Source organism: Gekko japonicus, unplaced genomic scaffold, assembly GCF_001447785.1.
Source record: "Gekko japonicus isolate JY-2015 unplaced genomic scaffold, Gekko_japonicus_V1.1 scaffold2043, whole genome shotgun sequence".
NCBI lineage: Eukaryota > Metazoa > Chordata > Lepidosauria > Squamata > Gekkonidae > Gekko > Gekko japonicus.
The window spans coordinates 235,031-248,062 of NW_015166480.1; the positions used below are offsets into that span (position 1 = coordinate 235,031).

The 13,032-nt window shown below is 38.7% G+C and overlaps 1 protein-coding gene across 1 annotated transcript in view; it reads left to right on the plus strand.

Moving 5' to 3' along the window:
• Positions 1 to 13,032, plus strand: part of LRP1B (LDL receptor related protein 1B) — a gene marked incomplete at both ends in the record, with an annotated part of 332,345 nt that overhangs the window by 231,534 nt on the left and 87,779 nt on the right. The window contains 4 exons of the mRNA XM_015412125.1: positions 473 to 558; positions 7,100 to 7,222; positions 8,664 to 8,845; positions 10,850 to 11,049. Coding sequence (XP_015267611.1) covers positions 473 to 558; positions 7,100 to 7,222; positions 8,664 to 8,845; positions 10,850 to 11,049 — 591 coding nt within the window. The remainder of the gene's footprint in view (positions 1 to 472; positions 559 to 7,099; positions 7,223 to 8,663; positions 8,846 to 10,849; positions 11,050 to 13,032) is intronic.

Below are 13,032 nucleotides of genomic sequence, written 5' to 3' on the forward strand. Positions count from 1 at the left end.
AAACATTTTATAGATTTATTAACATTAAAGTTTCCCCCCAGAACTGCTTAGCTCACCACTACTGTAAAATAGTAGTGTTCATTAATTTGAATTGTTTGACAGAATTGGAAATTCTACCTTTTCTAATGTCAAACATTACTTACTACCTATTTGTTCCTTAAAAGCCATGCTGAGTAACTATGTTTAAATTTATCTTGGAACTGAAATTATTGTGAGTGCTAATACATTTCCTGTATTACAAAGGCTAAATTAAAGTACTATGAAAGAGATGCTAATTGAATCTCTTGTTCAGTTTATGATGCATCATTGATCTTTCTTGAAATATTATACTTTTAATGTTCCTTTCATTTATAACAGTTTTCACAGCATGTAGCATTTTATTTTCAACCACATGTGATTCTGGACTTTCTATTCTCAAGTTCTATACATTAAAAACATGAGTAGTATTTTTTTTTCTTTTCCTGTATTTTAGATGAAGAGCCTTTCTTAATTCTGGCAGATCATCATGAAATAAGAAAAATTAGTACTGATGGATCCAACTATACTTCATTGAAACAGGTATAATTCAGATCACAATTAAATTAAATCTTTATTCATATTACCATTAGAAATGCATCAAGGTCTACATTTGATTTGTATAAACTTGTCATTGGGATCCTTTTGCATGGAAATACAGAGAAGAAATTTAATAATGTAAACAATCCTCTGTTGGCATAATGTATTTCACTGCATATATTCTGGTATATGACACATGTCCATCTTGAACATAGCCCATGCTCTCAAAATGGTCTCTGGAACTCAGTGGGAGTAACTACTTATCTCCCAGAACCACTCTTAATTTACTGGCTTAGATTTTACCACAATCTAAAGAGAGAGAAAATGTCTCGAGTACGCTTATGCACTTCCCCAGACCCAGTAGTCTTTTAAAAAACCAGTTGAAATAATGATCAGCAAGCCAGCATTAAGGATCTTGTACTAAAGAAAAAAACCATAAAGATCTGTCAAACTCTGTTGAATGGCGGCATTTACAACTGCAACATCTGTTGGTATTTAAATATGGCCCTGCAGCACTATGTGTCTCAGAATCTCCTTTCCTCTTGATAATTCTAATTGAATCAATGCAGAAAATGAAACCTACAGTATTTGCTTATAAATATTTCATGTCATTAATACATATGATCTGCAGACTCTCAGAAATGAATGGAATGAGATAGAGTGTCCTTTTTTGCCAAAGCAATGGGATATGGCCGTAAATTTTATACTTGTGCTCATGGACCTTAAACCTCTAACTTATCCAGCAAAAAATTATGTGTAGGATAGGGGTGTTCATTTGGTATATACCAAGCAGAATAATTACCTGAATTATTATTGTTGTTGTTGTTGTAGTATTAATCACCCCATCCTGGCTCGTGCCAGGCTCTGGATGATGTACAAGACACAGTGGCCACTGCGGCCCCAAATACAAAACATTAAATTTACACACAACATTAGAAACATCTCAGTGCAGATAAAAAATCAAGATGGCAATTTCCCTATATTATTATGGGTCCCGGTTCTGGACTATCGGTCCCTTTTTCTTCCAGGTGGGGGGAAGGGAAGTCAGAATTTGGAGGGGAGAGGAAAGAAGGGTGCCAGCCAGTGGGTAACCATTGCTGCCCTCAACCAAAAGCCTGGTGGAACATCTCTGCTTACAGGCCTGCAGAATTGCATAAGATCCCACAGGGCCCTGATGTCATTTGGCAGAGAGTTCCACCAGGTTGGGGCCAGGACTGAAAAGGCTCTGGCCCTGGTGAGGACAGCTGGACATCTCTAGGACCAGGGATCACCAGCAAGTTGTTGTTCAAAGAGCATAAGGCTCTCCCGGGTACATATCGGAGAAGATGTGGAGGGGGTGTCCCATTGCCACTGAATTGGCCAAGTGTGTAAGCAAGGGATGGGGCACACTGCACCCTCCCCTTTCTCTCTTCCTCCCTGCTCTCCCATCTCTTTTGGCTAGCTGCCACTGAGCTACTCCAGGCATGCATGACCCATAGAGGGATGCCAGCTCAGCGACTGGCTGGTCTGTTGGGAGGGGTGGCATCCCAAGGGTTTTAATTGAAAAAGGGGCCTTAAAGCCTCTTCCATTGTTTCCAATGGGCAATCCTGACATTCCTTTTAATACATCCACCTCCTTGTTGTGTGCAGATCGGCTTTTGGGGAAGGGAAAAGATCCCTCCCTAGGGTCCAATGTGCAAAAGTTAGATGAGTGTGTCAGATGCCCCCCCCCCACAAGCTTGAAGCATCAAACTCCCAGAGGACCTCTCCAGGCTGCCCCTCTACCTGCCCTCCTAGTTGTGTGCAGATTGGCTTCTGGGGAAGGGAAAAGATCCCTCCCTAAGGTCCAATGTGCAAAAGTTAGAGGAGTGTGTCAGATCCCCCCCCCCCACAAGCTTGAAGCATCAAACTCCCAGAGGACCTCTCCAGGCTGCCCCTCTACCTGCCCTCCTAGTTGTGTGCAGACTGGCTTTGGAGAAGGGAAAAGATCCCTCCCCAGGGTCTAATGTACAAAAGATGGAGGAGGGTGTCAAACGCCCCCCGCAAGCTAGAAGCATCAAATTTCCAGAGGACCTCCCCAGGCTGCGCCTATACCTGCCCTCCTAGTTGTGTGCTAGGTGAAAATTAAATAGAAGTGGAAATTAGAATGGGGGAATGGGTGGAGATGTCTAAAGCCATGTCAAATAGTCTGCTTATTATTCCTTCTGAATCGGAAGCTAAAAAGCAAAAAGGTCCTGGGAGAAACCACTTTCAGATACCCCTGGGCAACTCCGTGATGACTGTGAAGTCACCTCCAAACAGCCATAAAACAATGCAGAGTATGGAAAGAGCTGCGATGCAGGAGAAAAGTGGGAGCAGGATGCAATGCAGAGGGAGATGTGGCTTCCAATGTGGCTGTGGACTAACTGCGGGGGAACAGATGGGTTCAGAAAAGACCTATGGCATTATTCCAAATAATTTCCCTAGTTTCTGCTCATGTTGCTCCTCAGTTCCAGATGCTAGTGAAATGTTATCAATTTAAATCAGAAATTCTCCTGCCTAATTATTATTTTTTCTGCTCTGTCAGTCTACTGTGAAACTGAGTACAACTACAATGATAGCCCTGAGGCATTTTTGAAGGGAACAGTATCCCTACAAAAGTAAATGTTAGCTTCCATTGATCATTTTCCTTTTTGAACATTACCAAAATCTGTTTGTGACATCAAACACTGAAATGTATTTTTCCTCTTCCTATCTTTTCAATCAAGACTTGATATGGAACAACCACTGGAGCCAACAGGGGCTGTATGTGTATTCAGACATCTGAGATTGTCAGTTTTCCTTACAGCCAGAAGAAGTGCTCGCTCAACTGTTGCTTTAATCTGGAGTGTTTTAATTTCCCCCAAATTCTCCACAAATAAGGCTCAGATTCATGAGATGCTTGGAATTCTGTTTAGAATTCTGCACAATTTACCCATGGGGCAATAAAAGAAAAGAATGGAAGTAATCTTTATTTTTAATAATAGTATTTTTATTACAATTCCTGATATCTCTCTTACTTTCTTACTTTCTTCTGGTGATAAGTTGCTTCTGATAAGGAGGATCTTTCCCTTCTGTGCGCATTTCAATGTCCACACAACGCTTGCAAATATGGTTGCACTTAGCTTACATTTGAAGAAATTGATGGATAATTTTCTATCACTTTTCCTCAGTTTGAAGTGGTGTCAACTCAGTAATGGATCTCACTGAAGTGTGTTTTATAGTCTGGAAGCATTGTGGAAGCAGTTAATGATTATATATAATTTGTCCACTTGCTAGATTTTCGTGAAATAAAAATGTGCATTGTGATGGGCTATTCTCTCATCTGAACTTGCCTTGGAATAGGGCTTGAACAAACCGTTCTTTATAGCATAGATCAGCACATCTCACTATTGCAAGCCCAGTTCTGAACACTTGGATGGACATTCAGAAACTTTCCGTCCTGCTAACCTTACCTAAAACCAACTTAGTTAGAGAGTTCTCTTGCCTCTGCCCCCTTCCTCCTCTTCTAGCACCTTAGGTGCTATTTCAACAGCATCAGAGACATATCTAGTACACCATGAAATATAGACATAAGATATCAAACACCCAAACAAGGGTGCACTGTGTATGCCTTGGACTTTGTTGAAACAGTAGAGCCTCTTGTTTCCTCATTGGCTGGCCAGCTGGCAGCATCAGCAAGTGAGGTGGGGCAGGACACGGTTCTTCAGTCCAAGCTAGACAAGAATTAGGGGCTTAATGCTCACCTTTGAATTGGCTCAGTGGCTAATGGGGAGGGCATCATTGCCTGTTCTAGTTAAGTTCTTATAGTATTCAGATTTGGACTGGTGTTTTGTGTGAGCTAGCATATTGTTATTTAGAAAGTATTTGATATTTTACCCCACTCTCTTTTCACTTTATTAATAGTAACAGAGTAAGTCTATTAATTCTGTGTAGACTGTGTGTATTTATGTTAGTATCTTTGTCAAGAAGCCCAAGCCTGGGCCTGGTGGGTTCCCAGGGCTAAGTGTACACAAGAAACCAGACCTTGGTAGAATATATAAGATTTATTAAATATTTAAAGAACAGACCTGATACTAGGCAACACATCTCTACAGCCTTGCAGCACAAAACAAAACAGCTAACTTGCCTACCTCATACCTGGTATTAATGGCACTATCTTGAAGTCTTAGAGTCCAAGTTAGAGGCTTAATCATCATCTACATAGCTGTTCATTGCAATGCAAGCTTAGCATAGTCCAGGCCTCAGTTCAGAAGAATCAAAAAGTCAGCATGGCTTCTCCCTGACCTCTAGGTCAATAATAGTCTCAGGCCATTTGGCATCAGGTGGTTTTTCACATCCAATCAGGGTGTACACTTGCTAGAACCCTCTAGAAGATTACAACATTGCTCACACTTCTCCCCTCCCATCCAGTGGACCACAAGTTTCCCAGAAGAGCCTATCATCACATTCTTAGCTCTGGCCTAAGAGTAGGCAGAGAGGCCCAATTACGAACACCTGCAAACTGGAATAGGCCCACTAGTATTCATATTAACCCTTTGGAGGGAACAGAGGGTGCTTTGCTTCACAATCTTATATTCGATTAGCAAAGTCGACCAGATACTTAAATCTGATGATTGCCGCTGTAAAAGGCAAGACATATCTTTCTACAAGGGGCACAAGTTTGCAATAAAATGTAGGACAAAGAAATTTTTTTGAGGTGGCAGGCAAAAAGTAGGATGGTTACCTGGTTTCTACCTAAAGACAACCAGCTTCAGGGTGGAAACAATTCCAGGAAACAATTCTAGGTGCTTATTATATTAAAATAGTTTGAAATTATCTTTATATCTAATTTTGAACATGACCCCCTATTGCAGATCAAAAATACAGAAGAGCTATGTAGAAATAAGATATTTCTACAAACCCAGGAGAGCCTGCAGGTTTGAGGAAAACCCCAAAAACTTTTTAATTTTTTTAAAAAATAAAGTGAAGAAGCACTGTTTGCCTTATTGCAGAGCTTTCAACTGAAATAACAGAACGCCAACCAAGATTTTTGTGACATCATGCTCCATATTACAATGGGGACTTTAAAAAAGGGATCTGAAGAAATAAGGAAGAAGAGAAGGACACAGCGATAGCAACAATGGGAGAGTTGGGGGAAGGAAGAGAAAAGCAGCAGGAACAAGGTGTGGTGAGAAGAGGAGGTGGCAGGAGGAGAAGGGAGGGATGAGGAAGTGGCAGTGAAGAGAACATGAGATGACAATTCTTGAAGCAGCCAACCCCAATCAACTGGACAGAGGGAGCTAAACTTGAAACCAAAAGGACATTATTTGTGCTTTCTGTTCTAAGCCTCTTAATGCTACCAGAAACCTGTTGAAAGGGAGGAGAATGGAGTGGAGAGCATTTCCTAACCACCACTTTCAGGAGGTTAGTGGTGATGGCAATCGACTTAATTAGCAGAAAGCACATCCTGCATGCATCCTTATCCAAGTCTCTCTCTCCAGGCCCAGCTATTTGAGGCTCTGGGTGACAGGCAAGTTGGTGAGGGAGAAAGATATAAGGTTCGACAGGAGTATAGGATTTCACTTCTCCATGAGTTTCTCTCAGGTTCCTACTTGTTATCTTCTCACTGTAATAACTGAATTGGTAGAGTGTTCACACCTAGAATACCATTACCTATGTGTAAATCAAGAAAATTGTACTAGGCTAAAAACAAGTCCTTTGCCTAATATTCCACTCTGATGTGACAGTCTTGCTGTGATGATGAAATAAGCATTCCAGAGACATTGTCATGAATTAGATTGCTAGATTAATCTTCCTAACGTGTTCTTTAAATTAAAAAATTAGGAAAGATGGGGAAACAGAATGTGGTTTTTGGTTTATAGAAGGGGAGTGCGTGCTTAAAGCTTTCACTGAAAGAGGATGGATGAGAGACGGGGTTTTGGATGATCTACCACATTAAAAGTGCCAGTTTGTAGAAAACAAGGGCCTGTGCTAGAACTACTAGCTTTTCTCGTGAATGGAGTTTTTGATGTCAGGGAGCACTCAAGTATGTCAGCCTTAGATATACTTTCCTATGATAATTGTTACACATTCTTCCTGAATATCTAAATTGGCTGTACATTTTCCTGAATAGGTTTGTATAACAAAAACATTTGTGTACCTGCACCAATCAAAACTACCCTAGTAAGAGATTTTTCATAACATACTTGAGGTTAAATGAATTGTAATGTAACAATTCATTGATGTGTAATAAAATATCAGGAGAATGTGACTCCAAATAACAGCTGAACAAAGTTAATGTTGTATGACATATCTAAAGTGAGAAGAAAACGATTTTCTTTTGGTTTTGAGTTCCCAATTTACATGATTGTTAACTCCACACAATCTAGCAGCTTCATTTTCATGCAATGTTATATTTAAGATATAAATCAGATTTTAAAATGTGCAAGAGACAGTGTATTGTATTTTTTTCCTTTGATTAATACTTGAGTAGTGTCTTATACAAGCTGTCATATTCAATGTATTAAATTGTTTCCAGAAAAAAAAAAATTGTTTTTCTTTATAGGGTCTGAACAATGTGATCGCAGTAGACTTTGATTACAGAGAAGAATTCATCTATTGGATTGATTCCAGCAGACCTAATGGCAGTAGAATAAATAGAATGAATTTGAATGGAAGTGATGTCAAGGTGATTGGGAAGTAATCATGGAATTAAAGAGCAATATTATTTAAATTGCAGTATTATATAACAAGCAGCTTGTTTGTAGATTTGCACAGTAAAAACCAGTTAGAATTATTATAAATGCAACATAAGATAGGAGAAGCGGGATAATGATAGATATGAGCTCTCAAGTTAAATGTGGGATTGGACAATCCTGTAAAATAAACATTTTCGCCATTCTTCACTAATAAGGCTATTACATAGAGAAAGTTTGTTGGTCACATGATACATAGTTTAATCAAAGTATAGTTTATGTTTTGCTGGGTTGATCAGAGATGGGACGTAGGGGAACATGCAGTATATATTACATGTGTTTGTTAATGTTGAACAGAGCATCACATTTTATATCCTTCACATTTATTCTGCATGTCACTTACAACAGGTACTTTGTTATTATACCTCTTCCAGAAAGTTAAAAGGTTATACTTATAGGTGTGAGATCTGCAAACAGAACTCTTACACAAAGCTTCCTTCATTGCTGTCCTTGAAGAGATCAGTTCTGTATGTCTATTTGCATTGTAACTATGGTGTTCTGTCTCATATATGTGGATGTGAATACTCTGTTTGCCTGAAGCTCTACGGGTGCATCAGAGCTTCTGATTAGTCTCTAGTACATTCTAGCAAGTTTAGGTGGACCAGGTATTTGAAACTTTCTGAACTTCTGTTGGTCCATGATAAGCATCCATAAAGACTCCTACATGAGATGATGGAAGGCAGTCTCTTTATTTTGGAGAAATAGTTGTAACTTTATCACAGACCACATTTCAAAAAAAGTTATTTCTCTGCATAGGAAAATACTTAGCATATATTACTCATGGTTTTATTCTTATCAAAACTGACATTTCTAACTAGCTGTCACTCTTGGGGAAACATAAAAAAGTTATTTTTTTATAACATGGTAACATTCTAGTTTGGAAATTTATTTGTATGATTTATGTCTCACAAGAAATATATCCCTTCACCATCAATTTTTAAAACTGCAACATTAACTAGCAGTTTAAACAAGAGTTATACTTTTCTAAGCCTAGATTCAGCTGAGTAGCTATGCTGGTAAGCAGCAGAACATTTTGAGTCCAGTGGCACCTTTAAGACCAACAAAGTTTTACTCAAGGTATAGGCTCATGTGCATGCACACAAAAGCTTATACCTTGAATAAAACTTAGTTGGTCTTAAAGGTGCCACTGAACTCAAACGTTGTTTTTATAAACCTATTGACTTCAAAGGACATAGAAGAGTGTTTATTGCTTAGTATAACTCTAAATAACTTCTCTTTCTCTCTTCACACAAACATGCACATGTACAAACACAAATTGAAGGATACATTTTTCATTTCAATGTTTTTATAAAACAAGATTTTGTTTTTGGATCTTTTGAGTATTTATTACTTATACTGTTTTAATTCCTCTAGGTAGTTCATAACACAGCGGTTCCTAATGCACTAGCAGTTGACTGGGTTGGGAAGAATCTCTATTGGTCCGACACAGAAAAAAGGATTATTGAAGTATCAAAACTCAATGGCTTGTACCCGACAGTTCTTGTGAGCAAAAGGGTGAAGTTCCCTAGAGATCTCTCTTTAGATCCTCAAGTTGGGTATGGAGTTACAGTGTAAATTAGTAGTGAATTATTCATATCTAGTTAGATTAATTATCACTATGAAATATATTTCTTCTCATAATCAAAAGTTATGGAGAATAATGTTTTAGGTTCATTTATGTAGAGAATACAAGAGGCAATCAAAGCTTTGATCATCTAATGTTTAAAAATGACCAAGTGGAAGATTCAGAATTCTCTTCCTCTTTTTTTCCAGATGGCCTACCTACATATCCTCCAAAAGAGAGTAATTCTAGTGGTAATTTTACCTCTAAGTAGTGATAAACTTGCAGAAAAACACAAATGTGATGGTTTGTGTTTGTGTCCATAAGTGCAGTTTCACAACATATGTTCTCTGCATGCATTTCATTAAATATACAGTTACTGCCTCTTCAAATTTTCCACTAAAGTACTGTTGTCAATTTAATTTAAAAAATCCTACAGGAAACTTCTAATTATTTTCATCCATTAAGGAATATACACACATATGTATGCATGCATACACATGTATTTTTAAGATTTGAATTGTCTAGCATATATAGGGCTTCCAGGTCCTACCTTATTTCCAGTGGGGGTATCCCCGTGCCTTTCCAGGATCTTCTGCTGCATGCAAAGCATTCACAGTGTGATGACACGTGATGTCGTCACGCTGCTGAGATCACACGGCAATGTTCTAGTTTGGGAGCAAAACTCTATGGTTTGAGCTCAAATTTACCATAGATTTTTGCTCAAAAACTAGAGTGTTGTCATGTGAAGTCAGTGGTGTGATGATGTCACTAGTGGGTGACATCATCATGCTGCATTTTGGGGCATTTGAGGGTCGGGTTCCCCTGCTGGCCAGCTGGCTGGTGGTGGAGAGGAGCCTGCAAAAGCAGGAGGACCCCCATCTGGACCGGGGGGTTGGCATCCGTTAGCATATATTGGAGCAATTATCTTTTTGGATAAGTAAACTATGCAAACCTGAAGACTTTTGTTTGCTGTTTAGTGCCACTTCCTACAAATTTTTTATGCAATAGGTAACATCCTCTTTACCTTACACCAAACAACATGTTTGGGTTTTTAACATTGGGTCTGAATTCCCTGAAGCCAACTGAGGTTTACCACAGCCATGCAGCAGCTGAGGTGAATGGCTTTTATAAAATAAAAGAGAGCCTGAACAGGTTCTGAACACTGCCACTGGGGGGAGGGCTCCTGACTCCCCCTGCCAAGCCATTTTTCCAACTCCATACCAGAGCTGGGAGGGAGTTATTTCTCTGTTTTTTGCTGCTTTATGTGCACAAAACACTCTAATTGAAGCCGCAAAAATGGGGAAATACGTTTCCTCTAACACTGTCTCTGCACAGAACAGTGGCTTGAGCAGGGGTGACAGGAGACCTTCCTCCCCCTGCAGTAGTGTTGCGAGCCCTTTTGGGTTCTCCTTCACTTTTTTAAAGCCAGTCCTCCAGAGATCCCAAATGCAACGTGTTAAGAACCTGAATGCGTAGTTGGGCTGTTAGTCGTTCCAAGGCACTTCTTAGAGGCAGAGGAGGGTTAAAGTAATTTTCATGCATTGTTTTTGATTATTTTCTAAGCTGCTTTTGAATGGTGAACTTGGAGAGCATAAGCCATCATATCATAGATCTTGCTGCTGTAAAATAATTTTTTCAAGTCATGGGAATGACAATGCAGTACTTGATTCATTAGTATTTCTTCTATACCACTGTAAAAGGAGGGTTCCCCCCATATGGCATTACTTGAAAAGGAAGTAATCATTATTCTCTGATGTACTCTATCCATTTACTTTTCTTTTTTTTACCAGGGAACTAAGTCAAATAACTCCTACTTGGCAGCCATCTAGTTAATTTACTAGCAGCATCCTGCCCCAAAGTATTTTATTTGAAAGCAAGCCACACTTTCTAATTAGTTCAAGATTGCAACCTAACAAATAATTGCAGGATAAACATATATTGTTACTATGAGTTACTTTATCATTAACAAAGTACTTAATTTTTTTTTGTTTCCTAGATATTTGTACTGGATCGATTGTTGTGAGTATCCTCATATTGGCCGAGTTGGCATGGATGGTTCTAACCAGACAGTTGTGATAGAAACACAGATTTCTAGACCAATGGCTCTTACAATAGATTATGTGAACAAAAGACTCTACTGGGCTGATGAAAGCCATATTGAATTTGCTAACATGGATGGTTCTCGTAGAAATAAAGGTTAGTAATTTCTAAGACATTCAAGTCTTTAAGTAGTTTATGTATGATCTTTGTAAAAAATGTTTCCTATGATTTATATTTTCACAAATATTGTAGAGCAACAAGACATTAGAATGTATAGCATAAAGAGTAGTCTCTCTGACTTTGTAACAGCTTTTCCACCAGAGATTATTAATAGTACTAATGTTAGCTAATATTAATGCATGCCTCCATTTTAAAATGTTTTAAGAAGCTTTTTTTATAGTTGAACAGCAAATAAGAAATATATAAAGCAATTAAATAACAAATAAAATGCATTACTCTGTAGCACAGGAAGAATTTTAAACATATGACATTTTGTCTTTTTTAATTGATTAAGAAATCAATGCATATATTCACTGCACAAACAATATATCTATTTTCAATGTGACCCCTGTGTGAATACTGGAGCCTGGAGCCATGAAAAAGACAAGACAAATCTTTCTACACACCTGAGAAAAACCCCAGGTTTGCAGAAATATCTGAAATCTAACTATACAAAAAAGTTGGGGGTGTTAAACACCCCCCCAATAATAGAAGCTGTGCCTGTACCTTTAAGAAAGGCAACCTCACTGGAGATTGCTATACAACCACAACAGTCTTACCAGGATTCAAACCTTGGTTTCTGTCAGGAAAAGATAGGAGGAAGGTTACATTTGGGGTTAACTTGGCCTTCCAGTACACCCTTGCTTACCTCCCTCCTGCCCTGATGAGAGGACTCACAGGGGCTAGGCCCAGCAGCAACCACCAGACAACTTGCTACCGTGCAATGTGTGCAACTCATCCAGGTGTGGTGGTTACGACTTAGCCACACCACTCACTTGGACTGAATGGCATCCTCCACACAACTTGGCCAGCACTGTCAATGGCTGCTGCCCAACTCAACTGAGCAGCTTGCTACTGTATGACTTTTGCAACTTGGCTGAGTGCCGGTGTGGTAGTATGGTTAGAGGACTAGGACCTGGAGACAAAGGTTTGAATCTCCACTTTGTCATCTAAGCTGCAGGGTAAAATTAGGCCAGCCATTCGCTCTCAGCTTAACCTGTCTCACAGGGTTGTTGTGAGCATAAACTAAGGAAGGCAAGAATGTTGTAAACTGTTTTGGGACACCACTGGGGAGAAGGGTGACATATAAATGAAGCAAATGAATAATAAATAAAGCTGAAGACCAGAGTGGGAGGGCATATAAAAGAAAAGTCAGTTTGTGAGCAGGAAGGAGAGAAGGAAAAAAGGAAAGGAGAAAGGATAAGGGCTGCCAGGAGGAGAGAAGGAGGGAATAGTTTTGGGAAGGGGATGCAGGAGAAAATTAAGTGACCTTTGCAAGTCCTTGTGGGTTACCAGCTTGTATTATTTAAAATCAATATAACATTTTAAAAAGTCAACACTTTTACAACTGTGTTTATCAATGTCGGAATTTACGGTAATTTAACCTTGTACAAAAAGACGTAAAATATTCTAAGCAATGGACATATCAGTTTCTACAAATTATTAATATATCCGCAAAACTGTAGAACATTTTAGAAAATCTGATTTCATAAAACCAATATTGCCTTAATCCAAAACAATAACACACTTTTATTTTAATTAATAAAAGAGATGTCATCAGTTCATTTAAAGTTGCGCTCAAATACAAACAGTAAATCTTTTTTAAAATTGTGAATAACTACATGGACAATTTGACCAATATTTAATAAACCAACCATGTTACTATTTACATCCTGTTCTAAATCAAATGCAGTACTAGTGGCAATCTGTGTACCTTGTATGACAACCCAGTAAAACGCCAAGGGTTGTAATCCTCACTAGGTTCCTCTCACCACCATTTTTTTTTTATTATTGTTATCTAATGAAGACAATGGGGGAGGGGAAACATTTATTTGGTGAAAGTGGAAGATTTGTGGCAAAGTTGACAGGAATACCACATTCTGAATTTATGCTTCAGACAATTTTCCTTTTTGTTTCCCT